The sequence below is a fragment of the Aquarana catesbeiana genome, linkage group LG05 (assembly GCF_042186555.1).
Source record: "Aquarana catesbeiana isolate 2022-GZ linkage group LG05, ASM4218655v1, whole genome shotgun sequence".
Classification (NCBI taxonomy): domain Eukaryota; kingdom Metazoa; phylum Chordata; class Amphibia; order Anura; family Ranidae; genus Aquarana; species Aquarana catesbeiana.
This window is the reverse complement of record NC_133328.1, coordinates 372,839,004-372,863,593: the sequence shown is the minus strand read 5'-3', so window position 1 is coordinate 372,863,593 and position 24,590 is coordinate 372,839,004. Positions and strand designations below refer to the sequence as shown.

General features: G+C 42.3%; 1 protein-coding gene across 3 annotated transcripts in view; it reads left to right on the top strand.

Annotated features, from left to right (window-relative positions):
- ACD (ACD shelterin complex subunit and telomerase recruitment factor) overlaps positions 1–24,005 on the top strand; it is an 89,409-nt gene extending 65,404 nt beyond the window's left edge. For 2 of the 3 annotated variants that reach the window (XM_073630974.1, XM_073630973.1), the window contains 3 exons: positions 12,150–13,120; positions 20,165–20,244; positions 23,372–24,005. In XM_073630974.1, the coding sequence (XP_073487075.1) occupies positions 12,150–13,120; positions 20,165–20,244; positions 23,372–23,438 (1,118 nt within the window). In that variant the 3' untranslated portion in view covers positions 23,439–24,005. The remainder of the gene's footprint in view (positions 1–12,149; positions 13,121–20,164; positions 20,245–23,371) is intronic. The other variant, XM_073630976.1, reaches the window with a different exon arrangement.
- The last annotated feature ends 585 nt before the right edge of the window (positions 24,006–24,590 follow it).

Here is a 24,590-nt window from a genome sequence, read left to right as displayed (position 1 = left end):
TTGGGAGTTCATGTCCTCTGTACTTAAGCACATTGGTCTGGGGGCCAAAATGGTTCAGAGGATCTTAAATATTTACTCCACACCAACGGCTTAGGTTAAAGCTAATGGTGTTCTCTCGGATCCCTTCCCCATCACAAATGGCACCAGGCAGGGATTATCTACTTTTTTCCTTAACTAACCCTGTGGTGTCCCTCGCGAATTTTCTTAGAGAGTTTGATAGATATGGAGCACTTTCTAACCTAAAACTTAACTTTTGAATAATAACAAATCAGCAGCGATGGGGGTTAACGTAGCCCCAACTAGACTAAGCTCCTTACAAACCAAGTTTAACTTCAAGTGGTCGGACCGTGCTCTCAAATATTTAGGAACTCTTATTCCTGGTGACTTGACACGCACCGTTTGAACTTAATTTTCCACCTCTGTTGACCAAGACTCGATTGCTGCTAGAAGAATGGGTCAAAGGATTACACTCTTGGTTCGGTAGGTGTAACCTCCTTAAAATGTGTATACTCCCGAAGTTTCTATTATTTCAAGCACTGCCGGTCAAGATCCCGCTCCAATACTTCAAACAAGCACACTCACGTTTTATTAAATTCATCTGGGCTCACTCGAAACCTTGTTTACCCAGACGTTATCTTACATTGCCTAAACACTGTGGAGGTTTAGCTTTTCCAAAATGATACAATTATTATTTGGCGGTACACCTTGGGAGCATTATTGACTGGAATCGACACTGTAAGACCAAACTTTGGACGCAGATAGAACAAGCCCAGACCATTGTTCAGTTGAAAGGGGCTGTGTGGTGTTTTGACCGACTACCTTCTGCACTGAAATCCCACCCAATAATGGGCACTACCTTCTGTGTGGGTTCGACGACTATATTGACAACTTCCCTTTTTAGAGATTCCCCTCTTTTGCCAATACTGGGTAACCCATTGTCCCCCCCTCCCCTGGACTTGGACACTCAGAATATGTGACGCTTCTATCTGCAGGCCGAGACCATGCCTTGTATTTTTTTAGATGGGAATCGGTGGCCTTCCATCCAATCGTGATGAGTGACACTGGTCAATTTCAACTTCCTTTCTGGAAAGCAATACGAATACACCATTTCCTGCATTCTCTTACTAATCCTGCTCAATTTAACTGTACTCTGACGACCTTTGAGGATTACTGTAGGAATTGGGGGACTTTACCTCAAGTGTTATCCAAAACCTATGCTTTGCTTAACTCCCCCTCGGAGCAATCAGACTTGTCTTTCTTACAGAAATGGGAGATTGACTTACAACGCTCTTTTACAGACACCCAAAAACAAAATATAATCAGTTCTCCTTAAAAACATAAATTTGTATGAAAATGCAAGAACCTAATTATAAGATTTTGACCAGATGGTACTAGAAGCGGAACGCTTCTCCATATTTTTTGGTCCTGTCCTCGGCTGAAACATTTCTGGACAAAAGGTCGGACGGTTACTCAGAAATTTATGAATCATACGATTCCTGATGATCCAGCTTTCTTTCTGCTCCACGCAGAATCAATATTGCGACACTTGTTGAATGCCGCTAAATCCTGCATTACCCTATTGTGGAAAAAAAACACACCACCGTCTATTGGGACTTGGTTGTGCAGAGTGAAGGAAATCAAAAAATTTGAAGATTTAGTCCTTACGGCTCAAAATAAACAGGAAAAACATTCTAAGGCATGGAGGCTATGGAATATGTACAGTGGGGCAAAAAAGTATTTAGTCAGCCACCAATTGTGCAAGTTCTCCCATTAAAAAGATGAGAGGCCTGTAATTGTCATCATAGGTATATGGTGAAAAATAAGTATTTGGTCACCTACAAACAAGCAAGATTTCTGGCTCTCACAGACCTGTATCTTCTTCTTTAAGAGGCTCCTCTGTCCTCCACTCATTACCTGTATTAATGGCACCTGTTTGAACTTGTTGTCAGTATAAAAGACACCTGTCCACAACCTCAAACGGTCACACTCCAAACTCCACTATGGTGAAGACCAAAGAGCTGTCGAAGGACACCAGAAACAAAATTGTAGACCTGCACCAGGCTGGGAAGACTGAATCTGCAATAGTCAAGCAGCCTGGTGTGAAGAAATCAACTGTGGGAGCAATAATTGGAAAATGGAAGACATACAAGACCACCGATAATCTCCCTCGATCTGGGGCTCCACGCAAGATCTCGCTCCTCGCATAATCGGCTATTAAACCCGGCCACTGCTCTGGGGAGACCCCCCTCTATCCCTGCTACATTGTGAGCACACATATGCCCGGGCGGTATCCTCCACGATACCCCCCGCGGGAGAGACAGCGGCAGACACAGCCAAGGTGGCGGCCGCTCCAGGCATGCCAGAGCTGCTAAAGACGCAGCCACAGCCTCCCTCGGCTCCAGAACTGACAGGTACGGATCCTGCCTTCCCTGCTGGCATAGCACAAGCAGTGGTAACACTGTTGGGCCCCACACTAACATCCACTGTGGATGTAGCAGTTCACAGAGGACTGGAACAGCTCCAAATAGAACTACAAGCGCAGGCACAGAGAATCACTCATGTGGAGGAGAGGATATCATCCTTGGAAGATGAATTTACAGCTTCCTCTGCCTCGATCGCGCGCATTACTGCCACGAACAGGGACATATGGAATAAACTCAACGATTTGGAAAATCGTTTGAGAAGGAATAATTTGCGTAGAATTGGATTGCCAGAATCGGTATCCGCTACCCAGCTCACAAATATCTGCGCAAAAACCATCCCCGAGCAACTGGGCCTCCGCATACCCTGCACTATTGAACGTGCACACCGCATGGGTCAATACTCAGAAAGCCGCACCTAACCTCGTCACGTCATAGTCAAATATCTCAACTATGCTGACAAGAATGCCATAATGCAAAAATTTCGCCGCTCGCGCTCCTTAACTGTGGATGGCGGACTATTCCATGGAGGTGATGGAACAACATAAAGCGTTTTCGCCGATCTGCTCAAGTCTACACAACAACCAAATCCGGTTCTCCTTAGCTTACCCAGCTATCCTCCGCATCCAAACGCATGAAGGAGAATACCTCACTTTCACCACACCTGACCAGGCGGAAAACTACATAAATGCCCGGGGCACCGAGATGGAACATAGCAACTCTGCAGAGGGCTCACCATTGACATCAACGTCTTCTCCAACTGCACCGCCTAAACATCAACGCAGCCCAACCAAACCTCCATATAAACGCAGCCGCTTCACCCACCAGGAGGACCGCTCTGGGAATCGCTGAAGGACTTCAGAGACTCACCTTCTCCAGTCGTGCTTGCACAGACAGGTAATATTACCCCCCCCCCCCCCCTTATCTCTCTTTTTATTTACTTTTATTTTTATTTCACTTTTTCATGTATGAACTTTCTGACGCAGTACTTGTGTCAGCCTGTTGCTCGACGTTTATTTGCTTCTTAGTTTGCTATTCCAGTTACCAATAAGGCCGCATGCTGTTTGTTTAGAGGGTCACTCTAGAGGCTCATGAAATAGTCGCAGCCAATACCCCTCTGAAGATTAGGCCCATGAGCTGAACCCTCACTCATCTGAGCCTACCCCATTGTCCAGATATGGTATGCTCTTTCCCTGAACTTCTCCCCTCTGACTACCCTTCCCTGTTACCCACTACCCATCTCCCTCCTTCCTCCCCTCCCATCGTTTCCTTCCTTTCCTCCCTCCCTCCACTCCCCATAGCCCGCATCTTGCCCCTACTTGAGGAGCTAGCGACCGGCGGGGGATATGATAGGTAGTTTAACCTCATGTGGAAAAAAGTGTCCACCATGTGTATTTGGTTTTTCTTTAACCGAAAATCTGCTTTGTTACTGTTCTTTCTTTATTGTTGTTTAGAAGATTTGAAATTCATGTTTACCTGTTCTGTACCTACGCTCTCAGTAGACCTACAACACTTTGGTGACTCCCGGATGGTTGATACTGTACCCACAGAGAGGCTCCATTGCAAGCGTCTAACCCAATACATTGTTTATTTCCAGACATGTCATCTTCAACCGATGGGAGTCACCTAAAGTTTGTTTGGTGGAATGTTAAAGGGCTTCGCTCGCCAAATAAACGCATGTCAATCCTTAGACACTTACGACGTCTCCGGGCAGATGTGGCTCTGCTTCAGGAGACACACCTGTCCTCAGACGATTTAACACGCCTTCGAAAACTGTGGGTGGGCTCTGTATATGGCTCACCGGCAGTAGGCCGTAAGGCAGGAGTTGCTATATTATTGCACAAAGACCTACGACATACTGTCAGGGATGTCAGGGCTGATTCGACAGGCCGCAAAATAACCCTACATATGACCTTAGGCGACAAAACAGTTGCTATCACCAACATTTATGCTCCTAACTCGCTTGATACTTCCTTTTTTCAAGATATGGTGCAGTGGGTACTCACTGCTCCTGAGAAGCTACACTTAGTGGGTGGAGACTTTAACTCTGTTATGTCCACACTGGCAGATCGCACGTGTGACCCAACACGTAGGTCACGTACCTATCCCCCCCCCCCCCTACACCGGACTCTACTCTCCTAGCACAATCCATCGCTTCCATGCAGTTCATCGACATTTGACGTTTAATGCACCCTACGGATCGAGAATATACCTTTTTTTTTTCACCCCCACATAACACTTTTTCTCGCATAGATTACTTTTTTGCCTCCCCAGCTTTAATCTCCGCAATAAGTGCTCCAGACATAAATGACACCAGAATTTCGGACCACAGCCCTATTGCTGTACACATAACTCAGGCTAAACCTTCATCTCCCTCCCCCACATGGCGCTTCCCTTCATACCTGGCGGATAGTGAAGACTTCCGACACGTACTATATGAAGCATGGGAAGAATACATTTCCACAAACGGAGCTCACATTTCTGACCCGAACCTCTTTTGGGAAACTGGCAAAGCTTTTTTACGGGGGAAAATCATCTCATATACCGCCCAATTTAAAAAACGGGCCAGACAACTATATAGGCAGGCCAGCGAAGCTTTACGCTTGGCTCGTGAGCGGCTAACACTAAACCGTGCCTCTGATAACATACAAGAGTGGCGGCAAGCTAAAGGTACTTTTGATCTTTGAACAACATGAAGCGGCCAAAACATCATACTCTACTCTTTATTTCCACAAGTTTGGTAACAAGGCGGGCAAGTTACTGGCTAAATTATGTTCAGGACCAAGCCGTCCTACTCATATCTCTACCCTGAGAAATGCGGCCGGCTCCCTGGTTACCTCGCCTGCTGAAATTAGCAAATTACTTACAGAGTACTACACAAATTTTATATAGAGCTGACCCAACTGACCAACCTACGTCAGAAGCTCTGCTAGCCAAGATACGTCTGCCCAAACTTCAAAATACACAATTGGAGGCACTTAATGCTCCTATTACCACGGACGACATCCGGCTTAGGATTAAATCCATGGCGTCTGCCAAAGCCCCAGGCCCGGACAGTTACACGGCGGAAATTTTCAAATTAACAAGCAACTTTATCCCTGACACCCTGAAACATGTATACGCAGCCATGTGGGATGGGGGCCCCTATCTTCCCACAGGGACACAGGCACACATCAAACTGATTTCCAAGAAAGGCAAAGATCCCCTATTGCCAGGATCATACCGTCCAATTTCATTAATTAACGTTGATGTAAAAATCCTGTCTAAAATATCACGCTTGGCTCTCCTACTTCCATCTTTACTACACTCAGCCCAGTCCAGCTTTGTTTCAGGACGTTCAGCTACCCTGAACATTTGCAAGGTTTTAATGGCTTTAGAATACGCTAAAACCCACCCTGACCAAGACGTCGTTATTATGTCTTCTGACGCTGAAAAAGCCTTTGATAACATTCGTTTCTCCTGGCTTTTCAGAGTAATGGAACAATTCGGCTTTTCGGGTCAAATTATGCGATTCTTATTACAAATGTATGCCTCCCCAACAGCGCGTCTGGTCACCCCTGACTTTGTCTCCGACAAAATCCCCTTAGCAAAGGGAACAAGGCAGGGATGCCCCCTGTCCCCGTTGTTATTCAACATTGCGATTGAATCCTTATCTAAAGTACTCAATTCGTCTAATGGGGTTAGTGGCATCACGTTGGGTAACCAAATTCTCCACTCCGTCCTGTTCGCGGACGACATACTCTTATTCTCTACCGATCCCATATCAGACTTTGACAGACTCAAACAACTCTTTGCGGCCTTCCGACTTTGCTCTGGCTTCCGCATAAATTTTGACAAAAGTGAAGTTTTAGCACTACACGCACGCCTATCTATTAAATGGAGACATTTATCTCCACTCGCCCTAGCAACTCAGCATATCACATACTCGGGTATTCGTATAGGTCGTGAGCCATCTTCTTTATATTTACTCAACTATCCCCCCTTAATAACCAAAATTGTGAAGGAGTTGGAAGCTTGGGGGGCCCTCCCTCTCTCGCTTTTTGGGAGATGCCACCTTTTTAAAATGGTGTCATTTGCGCGCCTGCTTTATCCAATGCAGACCATACCTCTCTTATTGAGACACTCTGATGTACAAAAAATTCAGAGAGCGTTAACTGTTTTTATATGGTCTCGCAAGAAACCATGCATTGCGCTACAAAAATGATGTCTCCCGAAGGGCGATGGCGGCACAAGACTACCCAATATACATTTCTATAACCTAGCTTGTTTACTTAGACAGGGCCTAGATTGATTGACTGGAAGGTCTAAACACTCCAATTCTGCACTTGAAGGCGCTATGACTTCCCCCTATGACCTTTCAGCCATCCTTCATTCTAATACTTTGCCTCCCCACCTCAAGACAAGTGTACTTTTCAGAGATAAAGTCGTCACCTGGAGAGAGGTCAGAAAATTACTCGGCCTGCCCTCTAGCATCTCCCGCCACCTAAAGATCCAAGGAAACCCTATATTCCTCCCATCCACTCTGCACAAAGCTTTTAGTCAATGAAACTCAGGGGCCTTACGAGCATAACATCCATTTACCACGACAAACCAGGTGAATTTAAACCTTTTCAAACCTTGATGCGGGAATTCTCACTGCCGCTAACACACATCTTTTTTTATCACCAACTCACCGATTATTTAAGGTCTTGCTGTGGGCCTGAGTCCGATCCCCTTCAAATGTTCTTCATCGACACTGTACTTCAAAGCAATGATTATTCTATCTCCAATATCTACTCCTACCTCATCCAACACCAATCACGGAAATACTGCCTCAAGCCATTCCAAAAATGGTCTCACATAATGGGTGACAACGATCTGCCGGAAAAATCCTTGAGGGATACAGGCATATCCGCAAACTTACGGCATCAGTAACATGGCGTGAGACACAATTTAAAATCATTCACAGGGCCTACTTTCCGTTCCGTTTTAACAAAGCAGACCCAACTCAAGCGCAATGTCCCTGGTGTTCCATGCCTCGCCCCACACTGCTCCACCGACTTTGGGACTGCACGACTGTCACTAACTATTCAAACGCTGTGATAGCCTAGATCAACAGAATCAATAAAACGCAGATACCAAAAGACTGTCTCTTATGCTTGTTCAGTATACCACCATCATCCTCCTCATCATCGATGGACCTACAGAATATTCCACAATGGGCTCATCTATGTCTCTTAGTTGCCTGCAGGACTATTATGTCTCACTGGATCACATCAACACCACCTAATCTGACGGCGGTTAAAAAAGCCATGACTTCACTCTTTTACTTGGAGAGATTAGACACCATAACATTGAACTTTCGTTCTGCCTCACGCTTTTTCAAGAGATGGAGAAGCTATATGGAAGCCACATTCACTCAACAAACAATGCAAGATATAATGCAACCATTCCATTTTACAGATTGGTACCACAAGAAAGATCTTACCAATTCACTTGGCAACCTCAAAATATCTCATGCTTCTGACCCCTCTACTTTTAAGCTGCCGTAAGATCATCGCAACCTCATGATGCTTTTTGACTTCCAGTACTCTCTTCTATCCAGCCTCAGTATTATCATTTAGTTTCACTGTTTTAACTAGACCAATCTATCTGTTCACTAGTTAGTTATGTCCAAACGTTGCTTCCACTCCTGAAGGTACAGAGGTGTAAGGTACAGCCTCTCAGGCACTGTATTGCTTAATAACACTGCTACGATGGTAAATGTGAATTACTGACCCCCCCACCTGTGTTTAGGTATAAAACTATCTTACTGATTAGAGAAGCTACGTGTACATGCTTTATAGCTATTATGTACTCTGTGTTTTATACTACTGTATTTTGTAAAACTCAAATATTTTTCAAAAAAAAAAAAAAAAAAAACTCCAACAGAAACAGCAAACAATCCTCACTGTATGGTTACCGATACTGAACTCTCCTCGTATCTCGGTGCGTCGTGATGTCAGCAAGCCCCTCCCCTACGCATTACGCCACAAGGTCACGTGGCTTCCTCAGGGGAAGTGTCATTCATTTGCTTGAGGTATAGTATGTTTTCACATTAGATACATTTAACTGCTTGCCGACCAGCCGCCGCAGTTTTACTGCGGCAAAATGGCATGGCTGGGTGAAACAACGTTACCTTGCGTCACTTCGCCTTTTGGCCACTAGGGGTGAGCACGCCTGCACCGTGTGCCCAGAGCCGATGCGAGTGCCCAGGGGGCACGATGATCGCCGGCCCCCTGCAATCACTTGTGACAGAGTGAGAACCGGGATATGTGTGTGTAAACACACAAATCCGGTTCTTTCAGGGGAATAGAGACAGATCATGTGTTCATACTAAGTACGAACCCCGATCTCTCTCTCCTCCTAGACAGTCCCATTCCCCTACAGTTAGAACACGCCTAGGGAACACAGTTAACCCCTTGATCGCCCCCTAGTGTTAACCTCTTCTTTGCCCATGACATTTATACAGTAATTGGTGCATATTTTTTTTTAGCACTGATCGCTGTATAATTGTCAATGGTCCCAAAAATGTGTCAAAAGTGTCCAATCTGTCCGCCGCAATATCGCAGTCCTGCTAAAAATCGCAGATCGCCGCCATTACTAGTAAAAAAAAATAATAAACATGCCATAAATCTATCCCCTATTTTGTAGACGCTATTACTTTTGCGCAAATCAATCAATATACGCTTATTGCGGGTTTTTTTACCAAAAATATGTAGAAGAATACATATCGGCCTAAACTGAGGAAAAAATTAGTTTTTTTTTACAAAAAATGTGGGATAATTATTATAGCAAAAAGTAAAAGATATTGTGTTTTTTGTTTTTTTGTGTTTTTTTTTTCAAAATTATCACTCTTCTTTTGTTTATAGCGCAAAAAATAAAAACCGCAGAGGTTATCAAATACCACCAAAAGAAAGCTCTATTTGTGGGAAAAAAAGGACGTAAATTTTGTTTGGGTACAGCGTCGCATGACCACGCAATTGCCAGTTAAAGTGACGCAGTGCTGTATCGCAAAAATTGGCCTGGCCATTGAGCAGCCAAATCTTCCGGGGCTGAAGTGGTTAAAGGGACAGTACTCACGTCCTGATGGAACACTGATGTTTTGAATGTGGAGTGAAGCACTATTAGTTTGATAAATGATGTGTTCTACACCTGTGCCATAGTCAAAACAGGAAGTGAGAGGAAATCCCTGCAAATTAAGGGAATTAATTCCTAGAGTAAATTGGGCAGGTCCTCACTCCTGGCAGATATAAAAGACACAAATGAATACAGCTAGGTGTACATTATTATGTTTGTTTTTTTAACCACCTCTCACCCAGCCCGACCAGACAAACAATCTGTGGCTTTCAACTGGTTGCCTTAAGAATGTAAAGCGATGTTCAGTCAGATCCTGTGCCAGTTCCAGCTTTCATACAAACCTTGTTCCTGGTCCAGATCAACCTGCTACTGCACTAGCCGCTGACTAATCTGAAAGCCACAGATTGTTTCTGTCTGCCCTCCTACCTTCCTGCGAGGAAATTGCAACCAAAGCCTCTCAACAAATCAAATTGTGGATGCAAGCTGTATACAGGGGATGCTTCATTTAAGCGGGGCTAGGAGCTGGAAATATACTGAGGAGACACCAGACGAGGGGAGTCACATTGGGAGCTTGAGGATATCTGATAAGTGTGTTTGACCCTCCTTAATAGAGGGTCAACAGTATCTGGTAAGAGGCTGTGAGTGGTGGTGTCCAAGGTGGCGGTCTCCAGTCTGGATTTGTACCTTCTGTCTGAGCTATCATTGCCTTTTAGGCAAAGAATTTCTTCTATATGTGAATATATTCCAATTTATCCGAGGCAGCACTTTCACTTAGAGTTAAAGTACTTATGTTCATATATGTCATTTCATCTTGCTACAAATCTGTTTTGATTTTTTCAATCATTTTTATGCTACTGGACTTTTATTATCGAATGGTAGAAGCGCTGCAATCCATGTTTTATATTGTTTGGTTGTGACCAATAAATGTGCTTACAAGAATACATTTTGGTCTAAGTTTATGAAGAAAGATTAATTATTTGAAAAATATTAGGATAGAAACTAAAAAAAAAATAGTTTGTTTTTTTAATTTTCTGTATTTTTTCGTTTATATAGCAAAAAAAAATAAACCCAAGAGTGATTAAATACCACCAAATACCAAATACCACAGCTCTATCTGTCTCAAAATTGTTTATAAAAATGTAATTTGGGTACAGTGTTGCATGACTGAGTAATTGTCATTCAAAGTGTGACGGTGCAAAAATCTGAAAATTTGCCCGGGCAGGAAGGGGTTGAAAGTGTCCAGTATTGAAATGGTTAATGCAAGCAGTGTAAGTTCCTGAATTTGACTTGGTATCAGCCTCTTGCATTCTACTGTACAGCAGAACTCAGGCTGGTGAGGGTGAAGCCGCACAAGGAGCCAATCAGATGTGCTGCATAGCTCATTTTCTAACGAGGATCATCCTGATAGCATGGTGGTGGGAGTGTCATGGTCAGGGGCTGCATGAGTACTGCCTACACTAGGGAACCATGAATGCCAACATGTACTGTGACATACTGAAGCTAAGAGTGATCCCCTCCCTTCGGAGATTGGGCCGCAGGGCAGTATTCCAACATAACGACCCCAAACACACTCCCATGATGACCACTGCCTTGCTAAAGAAGCTGAGGGTAAAGGTGATGGAGCATGTCTCCAGACCTAAACCCTATTGAGCATCTGTGGGGCATCCTCAAACGGAAGGTGAAGGAGCACAAAGTCTCTAACATCCACCAGCTCCGTGATGTCCTCATGGAGGAGTGGAAGAGGACTCCAGTGGCAACCTGTGAAGCTCTGGTGAACGCTATTGCCCAAGAGGGTTAAGGCAGTGCTGGAAAATAATGGTAGCCACACAAAATATTGACACTTTGGGCCCAATTTGGACATTTTCACTTAGGGGTGTACTCACTTTTGTTGCCAGCGGTTTAGACATCAATGGCTGTGTGTTAAGTTATTCTGAGCGGACAGCAAATTTACATTGTTATACAAGCTGTACACTCACTGCTTTACAGTGTAGCAAAGTGTAATTTCTTCAGTGTTGTCACATGAAAAGATATAATAAAATACAAAATTACAAAAATGTGAGGGGTGTACTCACTTTTGTGACATACTGCAACTTACAGTCACTAGGATATATCCCTTGTTCTCATTTTTCTGTCTGTGATTTTGGCTGCACTTAGGTTTATTATTGTATGGTAATAGTGAGCTTTTTCTGCTATGGACCTTTTCCAGCACTAGGAAACCTACAAATTACAGGGCAGTATTGCCAACACATTACTTTACAGACTGAAACTAACACACAGGTAAAAAGACAACAGACAAGGGCTAGTAGGGATATTTTTAAAAGACTGACAATCCTTTTTCAGTAAATGGTTTATATATGCATATTTTTTTTATTTTGTTGCTAGACACATCTTAACAATACTGAATGTATAGAACTAGCATTAGTGCATTAGAAGTTGGAGCTTTTTGCAGTCTAGAAAATATTGTTATATTTACTACATTATAATCCTTCACAAAGTTTAAGAGCTGAAGATGATGAAATATTGTATGTGAATAAGCAAAAGGTTTACCATTCTTGTACAAAAATGTGCTGTCAGTTAGCGGTCTGTTTTTATTATTGACCTATTTTTTTTTTTTCCTTGTATTATTTTTAGCTGCCTCAGACCCTTCTATCGCTCAGCAGAACAGTGAGAAAGACCCAGCTACTGATTCAGACACCACACCAGATATACTTCACTACCATCAAGATAAGTCTATGCTTCGCTCCTCTGAAAGTCAGGATGAGATCCCCCCACTGAAGCTTTGTAAACTACCATCTGAACAGGCAGAGCCTGAAGCAAAAATCTCTTCAAGCTCAAATCAGACAGGAGCTCCGCAATCTGATTCTGCTCTTTCCTCCAGTCAGAGGAGACTTTCAGACTGTAGCCAAAGCTTGCTTGGCTTGATACCTCTTGTCCAAGATTCCTCAAGTTTGATACACACTTCTCCACAAGGAAAAGTAGCCTTGGAAAGAAAACTGCCTATAAGTCCCATTTTATCTCATGGTTCAGAAAGCAAACGTGATTCTAACATTATTAGAAACATTTTCCCAGAAACCAGTAAGAGGAATAATGAGACCTGTCATAGCCCCAGGGAGTGGAGGGCAGTGAAGAGGAAGCAAGCTCCAGAAGATCTAGATACCATACTCCCTGCCGCAGCTCAACGAGCACCTGTACATAGAGAAATGCCAGATTGGGCAGTTGCTGTGATTTCTTCTGTGCCTACTACAAACAATGGAGCCCAGACTGAAACTAACTGCAATGTTGAAGAAAGAAGCAAGACCACTAATGGCTCCTGTATGGATAAAAAGCAAACAAGGACAGAACAGGTAAATAAAATGGCAAGCATTGAAACTGCAGTAGCATCTGGGACAGCTCCACTCAGAGACAAAAAACTGCCTAATAAACCCTGTCTAGAATTTGTGAGTAAATCAAAAATGAAGATTGTAGAAAACTCTGAGAATGAATTGCCTGCGGCAAACCTGCCATCAACCAGCAGAATTGTCTCGAAAGGTCCTTCTAGCATATCTCAGGGACAGACCTCTAACTTGCAAGCACCTGTTCTAGAAATGAAGAAGACTAAAATGGTGAGGAATGCTATTATTTTTTTCTGCAAACTATTGCAGTCATCATATTTTGTACCATATTGAAGAACACAAGAAATCTTTAAAGTGATATTAAGGAATTTTTTAAACGGAAAACATGTTTATACTTACCTACCATTGGTTTTGCACAGATCAGCCTTGGTGCTCCTCTTCTGGGGTCCCCTGACATTGCTCCTAGCTCCTTTTGCCTTAGATTACCCTGCTAGCAAGCCACTTGCTAGGCAGGAACTCGTGCCGCCTCACTCCCAAACCACACTGTATGTGTCTATTGACACACTCAGTGCTTCCTCGTCACTGGATTTAATTGACAGCAACAGTGAGGAGAGAGAGAGCAGCGCTGGACCGAAATTGGTCTCAGGTGAGTATGCAAACATCCCCCAACTCTGAAAAGTGGGAGGGATGCATTAAGGTAAAAAAGCTTTTGCCTTTACAACCACTTTAACCTTCAGGTTATACTGCTGCTTACAGGAGCATTGGACAGAGCAAGCAAAAAACTGCAGGCCAACCCAGAATAACCCCTCCTACTACCAGCGTACCTCAATTTTTTCCTACTGTGCTGGGAGGATGGAATTCTTTTCTTTTGGCTCTGCTGTGTTTAAAACTAACTTGGGTATTTTTTCTTTTTTTGTGTTTAATTGAGACTCTTCTCTAAATCACTGCTAGAACTTTGTGTCTTTTGATTGCGGCGCCCTAGCATGGCCTTTGTTAACCTGGGTTTTAAAGTATTCGTCCATACTCTGGGTGCTGGTAAAGTTGGCTGCGGAGCACTTTCCTGGTTTAGAGCTGCTGGCATTGCCTTAGTCCTTGTCCTGTCTCTAAAGACAGTGAGTAGGCTGGTCGGAGAGAGCACTGGGATCTACCATATCTAGTTAGGGCACAGGGCTCCATTATTTCCCATTCTTACCAGGTTTGATGTGGAATGGGTTAATGTCATGGAATTGAGCGCTGATGTCATCCACTGGTAGGAGTGTCATGTGTGTGCACTCCATGCTCTTTCCCCACCATACAGCATAGAGGAAGGATATTTCTGCTGGTGCTCATGCTTGCAAAGAGCCATGTGGCACTTAGAATTCGAATCCGTTCCTGCTGCCCGCCCACTGGGAATAGTGTCAACCTAGGCCATCCAACTCTCACCTGCTACCAGTTGTTTGGGTTTCATGGGTATGTGAGGCCCTGCCTCTTACACTGAGCCTATATGTTGCCTTACTATGTGGTTGCAAAATATTTGATTCTAGAGTGGATGGAGGGGGGTGGGGGACAGCCAGTCCCACTGTACTGGGTGCCCCTAGCCCACACTCTAACAGCTTCTGGGCTTCTTGCAACACAACTACTGATGGTGCTGACGTCTGCAGCCTGGAATCATGTTATCTCCATCTCTTAGAGTCTGGCCTGTACTAGAAGTCCTCTTTGGCTCTGACGAGTGTGGCTTGATATTCTCCCCTTTTACAATGGTCATGCAAGACTTTGACCTAAATTACCCAGTTATTTGCTGCCTCTGACCACTTTAGCATACTCTGAGCCATAAGCTGCAGAGGCTGTCTGATTCTGAGTTGTGCCAGTCCTTTGACTGATTAGTTTACCGCTGCGTTGGCTACTGCTATTAGGTCCAAATTAAAGTAGACCATTTCAGCTCTGATTGATGCAGTTCACACCACTCCTAAACTAGAGGATCAGCCTGTTGCTTTTAGTACTACTGTTTCCAGTCTTGAGCTGTTAAACACACCTAAGGCCACAAAGACCAAAGACCTTCCCAATACACCCGCTTTTCCAACTGTTTTTTCTATTGAAATTGGAAGCATCAAAATAACCTGTTTGCTCCTAGTAAGCACTTTTTAGCCTTGTATTATTTTGGTGAGGATTTTTTAAATAATAGGTCTATTCCCACTGTGAATCTGGGAGTTTCCTACCTTAACAATGCACTTACTATTCTGGTGGAGCACATGCCTGTCTATAATCATCTATCTAATAAGTGATTAAAAGCCCTTTCTATAACTCTGTACTTCTGGTTGGCCCTGCCCTTCATCCAATTCTGGCTGTGACCATACTTTGCCAAATATTGTCTGACTGGTCAAAATTCCTCAAAAAGAGATCTGACCGCTGCTGCTGTTGATCCCTCGCATGTAGAATGTGTGGAGCAAATGACTGTAGTGTTAAATTTCAGCTGTGACAGCTTGCTGGAAACCTTCCATCTAATTTCTTAATATGTCTCATGTCAGTACATATGCATAGGGCACTTTAACTAAAGGGGTGGACTGCGGAACCCCTATGTAAAAAGCGTTTGATTGGCAAAGCCTTCAAGGGAAAGCTGACCAGATCCTGACAACATCATCATGGATGGCACTGTTGGCATGAGCACCCATCTTCCTTAGCGGGAAAAGCCTTAGGGACAGAGTGCAGTTTTCTCCTTCTCTCTAACTGTTAAGAAGAATACTCCCTCAATGCCATGTCCTGGCATTCAAAGTCTGCCAAATCCTTAGGTAAGCCTTCCTCTGCATGAGGGTGCGTCCCCACTTTTCAGAGTTGGGGGATGTTTGCTAACCTATGTGGATGCTTCAACAGCTTGCATCTCAGACGCTTGGGTACAGGAAACTGTATTCAAAGGCTACATAGTGGTGTTTCAATCCATGCCCTCTCCACAGTTTACTCCAACCTTCCCATGTCATGACATATGTTAGCAAATCTCTATCGGGCACTCTTGGGTCTTCTGGGTCAAGGTGGCATTGTCCAAGTTCCTGTGGCAGAATGGTTCCAGGGGTTTCTATCCAATTTGTTCATCCCTCCAAGACCCAAAGTGTGCATTTGCTCCATTCTGGATCTCAAAACACTCAATGTCTTCTTTCAGGTTCATAAATTCCACATGAAATCTACCAAATCTGGCTTCTGTGGACATCAGAGATACTTGCCTACATGCTCCATCTTTCCAGCATACCAGCGAGTCCTGTACTTTGTGTGGGACCCCTGCACTACCGATTAGTGTCCTTGCAGTGTGGCCTCTTCTCTGCACCTTGGGTTTTCATCAAGTACTAGCCCTGCTGCACTGCTCTAGTGGCATCTCCTTGGTAGGGTAGTTAAGCCACCTCCTGTTGAAAGAACAGAAAGTGTGGGCTGTGTCAGAAAACATGGTGCTGATTACCTGGTTGTTACAACAAATTGGATAGATCCTGAACTTTTAGAAATTGTCCCTGGAACCGACTTATCATTTGGAGTATCTGGGTCTAGTCCAGGTGTTCCTTCCACAGAAGAAATTCCAGTCTCCATTCTCCACTTATGCATTTCTAGGTCTGATGGCAGCGTCCTTCAGTGTACTTCCATATGTCCAGTTTCACTCACATCTCTAAAACATAACATTCTGTTGACATTGGACACAGTGATCTGGTTTCTAGACAGATCTATTTGTCTATTACCGAGAATCATTTTGTCCCAGAACTGCTGGCCCAGGTTTCTCGGCCTGGAGTTCTTCTCTGTTGGTGCTTGGGAAATGGTCGTCAGAGGAGCTTCTTCTCCCGGTCAACATCCTGGAATTTCAGGTGATAAGGCTGTGTCTTCGTAGGAGAGTCATCCAATGCAAATTCATTCATGCACTGTCATGGCAGTGGTGTACATCAATCATCAGCGAAGGACCAGAAGTCTCACTGCCACGAAAGAGGTAGATCAAATCCTGTCTTGAGCAGAACTTTGTTTACCATCTTTGTCAAACATGTATTCTTCAGGTGTCAGGTAGACTTCTCAGGTAACCTGGGGCAGTGGTTCCTGCAACCAAGGGTGTTCAGGACCTGTGCTGCAGGTATAAGGAGCTGGACAATGACCTCCAGGCTCAACAACAAACTGGATGAGTTTGTCTCCAGGTACAGGGATCCTCTAACATAAGCAGTGGATGCTCTGGTGGTTCCGTTGGATCAGTTTTCCTTGTTTTATGCCTTTTCTCCTCTGAAATATCTTCCTCTTCTTCTTAACTGGATCAAGAATGGGGCATAAGTCCTCATTGCTCCAGATTGGCCCACCTGGATGTGGTACATTGACCTGGCAAGACTCCTTGTGGATGCTCCATGGGCTCTGCCAGATTGTCAGGACCTTCTGTCCTAAGGACTGATTTGCCATCCTGCTCCATGGTCACTGGCTGGCTGTCATGGTTGTTAAAATTCAAGTTCTCAGGTACAAGGGTATCTCTGAGCTTGTGATTCCTGTGATACTTAAAGCTAGGTAGTCTACTTTTCGCAAGCTCTGTTATCAGATATGGAATGCATAACTCGGTGTGATTCTCAGGTCTTCCACCCTAGGTTTTTCTTCATGAGACAAAACCTCTTCTTCCTGCATCTGGCTCTGGACCAGCATTTGGCTCTGGACCAGCATTTGGCTCTCAGGTTAAGGGTCCCATGCATTACATATTAGTCATCTTGACTAGCAGATCCGGTCCTGGGTCAACAGTTAGAATACAAAAAAGAGCCTTATTATTCTCATCAGCAGAAATTGATCAAAAAAGCAGTAATTACTAAAAACCAAGCTACTGAATTTGCTCAGAGCAGGAAGACAAATAAATCTGTTTAAATAAAATGAGAAATGTGATAAACTTAAGTCGCAAGTGGGTGGAGAGTCTGAAATACTGACAAAGGTATTTTACATTTTCAAAAAAGCAGAGAAAAGAATAAAGATGAGTGAAAGGAGTTGAAAAAAGGAGAGGGGGGGGGGGTATATTAAAACACGTATCTGTATTTCTATTTATATATACATATTTCAGAAAACAAAGTATGTGGTTAAAACTATGGAACCGATAAATGTTTTGTCCAGGCATGCCTTGGATGGATTGTCCACTTCAGTAGGTGCTCATTTGCTAGTCGTTTACTGTGTAAGCCTTTTATCTGGCCTGATCTACAGTTCCAAATACTTAGAACTAATGTTTTCTTTCTCTAATCATTAATCTTTCATGTAGCAGCACTGAAAAGTCACACTGATCACACGATCATTCCTTTTAAAACACATGATGCAATACAACCCAGAATGTTCCTCTGTGTTTGGATAGCTTTACTTTCAGGTGTGCTGATTCTGTTCCATGTTCCAATAACATTCTGGTAGGTTTTTTGGCTCCTGCCTAAAAATTAGCCTTTGACGAATAGGTACATGACTCAGCTTTGCCGTGGACTGGTGTTTATGATTCCATATACTTTGAGAATTATCAAAAATAATCCACACTCCTTTCTGCCTTAACATTACAGAAAGTAGTCCATTCTGGTATTTATAATATTGTACCGACGTTCAGTCAGGCAATAGTGAAGACCTGTTGTTTTATGTGCATCTTTTACATAGAACTGTACAGGGAATTTACCCTCTTTTCCAGGAAATAAATACTGAAAATGTGTTAAAAATGTACTCAAGCACATAAAAATGCTACACAGTGCATTTGCACATTAAAATGCATGTGTTTTCATTATCAGACGTGTAAAACCTCAAGGTTTACACTGAAATGTTGTAAAAGCCCCATGTGTAATAGCAAGCTCATCTGAATGCTACAAGCACCCTTTACAGCCCCTAGAAAACAAGCAGATTGTCATTTATGGCCACTTTAAACATTTTTGAACAGATACTATGAATTTGAATAGCTGGTTGCTGTACTGGTGCAGTTCTAAATTATTACCTGAATTCAATTTTAAGCAGTTGTGGACGTTGGGCACTATACTCACAGGCAAAAATACCTTGTTAAAGTACACAGGCATATGTATCATGCTTTGTCCTTCTGCCCTGTTGTGGCTCCCTTCTGCTACATTTGTCAGCTATTCCCTGCTGTCAAATTGACAGCCAGGATTTGCTGTGTTATACAGAAACTATTGCAGCCACTGCTGTCAAAAAATGGTCTTTCTAAGCAGCATTTTAAAAGATTTCATACATTTATTTACTTCCATTCATCTGCAGATTGAAAGGGTCATCTTTGACCTGCATATTATTCCTGTTAAAGCAACTTGACAAGTTAAAAAAAACAAGTGTATGTGTTTTTGTTTTTTTTTTTTATGAAATGCTATTTTACTTTTTATTAACCTTTCACCCAGTTACCTATTTCACCTTCTCCCTAAGGCTGGGTTCACATCTCTGTGCAGAGCAGCTCACAGCAGGGGTCCGGAGCGTCCCTGTTCACCGTTTCAGGTTTGATTTCGGTCTGAATTTTTGGCTAAATTTGGACTTGAAATGGACCAGAAGACACATAGGACTCCTGTGCAATTCGCTCCTCAGCTCCCCCAGGGCTGTGTGAACCGCCTCCATTGAGAGCCAGTCCTGACATACGAATTGGATGCAAGGAAACCGCATCCAATTCGCAATAGTGTGAACCCAGCCTTAAGGGCTGTTTCCCACTGCTGCACTGTTAACCTGTAGTTCCCCAATAGACTTTCTATTAGATTGCCCGTTTTTGGTGCATTTTCTGAAAGCGCATCAAAAGTCCTGCATGCTGCGCCTTTGATGTGCTTTCAGAATACGCACCAAACACATGCTCTGATAGAAAGTCTATGGGAAACAGAGGGTGCACCCCGTTTGGCCACAGCAGTGTAAAATGGCCCTTGGCTACAATTTTCCTTCAGTTTTTTGTTATTTTTATTTTATTTCTATTAACATTTGAACTTTTTTTTTCTGTTTTGTTTATTCATTTTTTAGTACCATTAAAAAATGCAGGTACAGCCCGTTTGGCCACAGCACAGCAGTGTGGAATGGCTCTTGGCTATCATTTTCATTCTGTTTTTTGTTTGTTTATTTTTTTTATTTGCTTGTTTTCATTTTATTAACCATTTAATATTTAAACTTTTTTTTTTTTTGTTTTGTTAATTTTTTTAGTACCATTAAAAAAAAAAAGCACAATATTAGAAAAAATGTTTATTTCCTTTGTAAATAACCTTTTTTCTAGCCAAACAAACTGTAAAAATTGCTGTGGTCCAAGTTTTTAAAAATGATCTGCCTACATTTTAAGTATTCGTACAATATTGACCAGATAGCTTGCTGTATCTGCAGGCCTTACAGACAATATAAGCAACTATTTTTTGTTCTTAGACACACTATGACAACAAGTCTTTCCAGTATAAGTACAAGAATCCATCAACTGATCTCTGTACTCGTGTGAAGGCAGTGAGGTAAGTGTCATGCTATAAACTTTCATATATTTTGTGTGGGTAATTCACAAATTGTCCCCCTTATGTCTATGACAGAAGGAAAATTCGGTCATCAAATTTGCACAGTTGAGGTTTTTATTTAGCCAGTTTGGACCTCTATGGAAGCAGTCTCTGGGATATAGAAGTGCAGTGTTTGTTGATTGTACATAATTTGGGTCAGATATCAGTTGTTCTTTCACCCCGCTTTTCATGTACTTTTTTTTTTTTTTAAATCAGATTTTATTTTTCATTTTTTTGATACCACAACAACATGTACACAAAAAGCATTGAAATCAAAACACAAATATTCATAACCTCACAGAAACATACACACAGCCCCAATCAATGTTTCAAGTGGCGGTACAATTTTCGCTTCACATTTCAAAACATTGATAATCTTATTGTGACAACAGTACCGTGTACAATTTTTTTATAAGGTCAATAAACAATTGAAAAAGAAAACTATGCTATGCATCTAAAACTTTACAAGTTTCTTCCCATTCAAAATGATTTTTTACTATGCAAAGTACATAAAGTGTATATCTAGCCAAGTTTTAGATAAAGTGGATAATAGTAAAAATCCGTCTTAAAAACACAATAGAAAGAAGTAAGGCTGGCCCTATTTTAAAAGAGAAGTATATAGGTTTTTGTTTGTTTTCTTGCAGAATCATACTTATACTGGTGACTGTCGGTCACTGCTCTCTGCTCTGCACCCCCCCCAAATTGCTCCCTAGAGAGCTGGGCTTTGGAGGGGGCTGGAGCGGCTGGCTAAACCTGTTAGTTGCCAGTCCAGGCATGTGGGCAGATCCCCACTTCATTGTCACGATCTTGCCGGAGCCTGGATTGGTTCTGTGATGTCAGCCAACAGCGGGCTTTAGCCAGCAGAGCAGTCTGCTGATACCTAGTTACAGTAGTGCAAGCTGAACTGCACTCCTGTGATCAACAGGAGAAGTACAGCCAAACGAGTTTTGGCTGTACTTCTTTAATATTTTTTTTTTTTCGTTCAACCAAGGGGTTGAATAAAAAAAATGACCCCATCCACATCAAATCCTTCCCACCATCAGAATACACTGATCAGTGCTGCCAGCTATAGCCAACAGCACTAATCGATTGTGAAAAACCTGACTGGTTGGTTGTACAGAAGTCGGTAGATCGACTTCTGTACAACCAGCCTGCCAATGCATAAGTCAAAATTTAGCCAGTCCCTGCTAAACCAGACAAATTTCAATCCATGTATGGCTGGCTTAATTCTCTGTAAAAGCAAGGCGAAATTCCCTCTTAAACAATTGGCACAGACAGACAAACAGATGTACCCATTGCAAGATTTCCTCTTAACTCCTGTTCCAGTTAAAATGACAACATTTTGTATATTGTATGTAAGTGTCCCCAGTGGGGACACATACAGGAATATAAAAAACCTGGCAGGGATCCATTCCTTCCTTATTCAATACCCAGACAACAAAAAAACTTTGAACTATGGATGCACTTCAAAATGTATTTTCTGTCTGTTGTCTTTGAAGCACTTTTTAATTTTTTTCTTAACGCTAACATCAAGACTGATATCCTGCATAGTAATATTAAACATGGTCTGTCGTCAAAATGCTTATTATTTTTCTGTAATACTGTTTCAGTTTTTGCATGATTCAGATATTTTAAAAAAGTAGACTATTTAACTTAACTTCTTTCCTCTCAAATGACCAATGTATCACAGATGCTGCTGTCTCATCAATCCAATCACATTGTTTGGGGGGAAAAAAACGGACCTACGCACAGCATGTAGTTATTTTGCCAAGCAGTTGTGATCTCCAGGCTATGGCAGATGTCAGCTGTCTAGCTTGTCGCCTGTCAGCTATTATATTCAGCTGCCACTGCTCCAGTTCCTGAATACCTAAACAGAGCTTGCATTTGATTGGATGCAAGAGCTGCATGACCGAGAATTTGTGAACCAGCTCCTTCGACAGAAGGGAGGAAGTTTGTCGACAGGGTTGCAGACAGTTAAAATTTTGACCAATTAGCAGGATTCGAACAAAATTTGAGCAGTGTATGACAAGCTTTAGATTCTAATGTATTGTAAATTTCATAAAGAAATAAAAAATGGGATCTTGCTGAAGATCAAAGAATACTGGTTAGAAGCCATGGCTCAAATATAAATAATGTAAAAGACTGGAAACGGAACCTGATATAGTGAACCCTGAAGAAGCCATATACAGTGCCCAATTTCAATAGAGAAAGCAGCTGAACAGAACAGCTTTAGATCTATATATGTTGCTTAAAGGATGAGTCCTTCCAAAGGGATGTCTCATGGGGAAGGATAAGACCCTCTCTCTAAAGGCAGTGGTTTAAATGCATATTTTTTCCACTGGTCTCCCTAAAAGAAACAGTAATGTGGTTTAACTTTACAGCATCTACCAAAACTAACCTATCACTTTTGAATAAAAGTGGTTGTAAACCTAAATCATAATTTTTATGTAGAGTATGGGATGGACTCCCAAATCAAGTAATAAATGAAAGTATTTTTAAAAAAATCACTTCCACGGTACCTTTTATTCCTTCTTTTAGGTAGGGATCACACAGCTGCTTCTATGTATTTTCAGCCAAAAGGCCTGGGCGGTAAGTGGGTAAGTGTGTTTGACTTCGCCCCCTCCCACCCATCGCCCAGGGTGTTTGGATCTAATGAGGAAAGGCAGAGTAAACCGTATACACAGCTTTTAGGCATGCGCACGTGATGTGGCAACCTTGCAGAGCGTAGATGACCCTGCAGATTGTTGCCACCACTAACAGCTATTATTGGTCACTGGCAGAATCAACAGGTATTTTTTATCCAAAATGAATTTATTAAAAACAAAAAAAAAAAGAACAGGCGCAGAATTATTTAGATTTTTTTACAGAGACTATACACTCTCTTTTTTTTATTAGGTTTAATGACACTTTAATTGATGCTAACGTAAACAACAGAATATGGGGAGTGATAGCACATTGTAGCTAGTAGCGGAAGCATTGAAGAAAGGAACACCAGAAAAATTATACCTGCAATCTTGTTGATGGGTTGAGACCTGTTTTTACACAGTTCGTAGCAAAAGGTGATATTTGTTTTCTTCCTCCTAAACAGGATCCCTGCAGACCTGCATGAGTGGGCAGTTAAGATTCTTTCTGAAGCCAGTGAAATGGACCCATAAGCTTTATCCTGCTGTTTCTGAAACTGAGAACCCCTTCACCTGCCAAGGAGTAAACAGAAGAGTGAATTAGGCTGGCCTTAGATGGACAGACATCACACAGAGAATGATGGGCAGCCCATAAAAGCATCATCTCTCCCACTCTGCTGTTGAATGAATAAAACCTAAGTGCAGTAAAAATGTTGTTCCTCTTTCTACAGAGACTACACGCTTGTTGTAGAGATTTTCCAGCAAGTTGGAAAGTTGTTTTGTTCCATTAATTACTGTTTTTGTCAGTCTGAGCATTTTTTTTGCCTCTTGGGGTATCCAGATACAACTTATCCCCTCACCTGATTGTCACAAGCAGTAACTGAATCAGATACATGGCTTGGATACATCAGGTCATATAAGGCCACCCTTATTTACCTCTGGTTCTTTTAATATATTTTTATAGAGTACAACAATTTAAATGTATATATTATACCACTTTATGAAGACGTGTCTGCTAGATATTTTTTATAGCAAAAAAGAAAATGGGTCTACATCTTCCAAAAAAGTTAAATACATTCTAATAAAACACTTGCAATACTCCTTTGTCTTATGATTACTTGCCTTGTATTGAAAAGAATAAATAGTGAGTTATTTGACTCAGTGAGGTTGATTTACTAAAACTAGAGAGTGCAAAATCTGGTGCAGCCGTGCATGGTAGCCAATCAGCTTCTAACTTCAGCTTGTTCAATTAGGCTTTGACAATAAAACCTGGAAGCCAATGGGTTTCTTTGCAGAGCTGCACCAGATTTTGGACTTTTCAGCTTTAGTAAATGAACTCTAGTAAGTCCTTTGTGGATATTCAAATAATTTATGACAGATGTGTTAGTCACTTGATGCTATTTCAGAGCAGTGTACTGCATGGTTCAAAACTGGATACATGATGTAGAATGTAGAAGTCAAACAATGACCATGACATGGATTACATCCAATGTGCTGCATAACATTTTTGGATCATTTTGTTTTGTGTATGAAGACTGGTTCTACTTGATTGCATTGGCTCACCATGTGGATTAAAGCATAAGTTCCTACAACTACATTTTACTTGCGTGTGAAGCTGCAGTCATGTGACCACTCCAGCCTCAATTATCCCTTTACAGCAGGAGGCTCAAACTGGAAGCCCTCCAG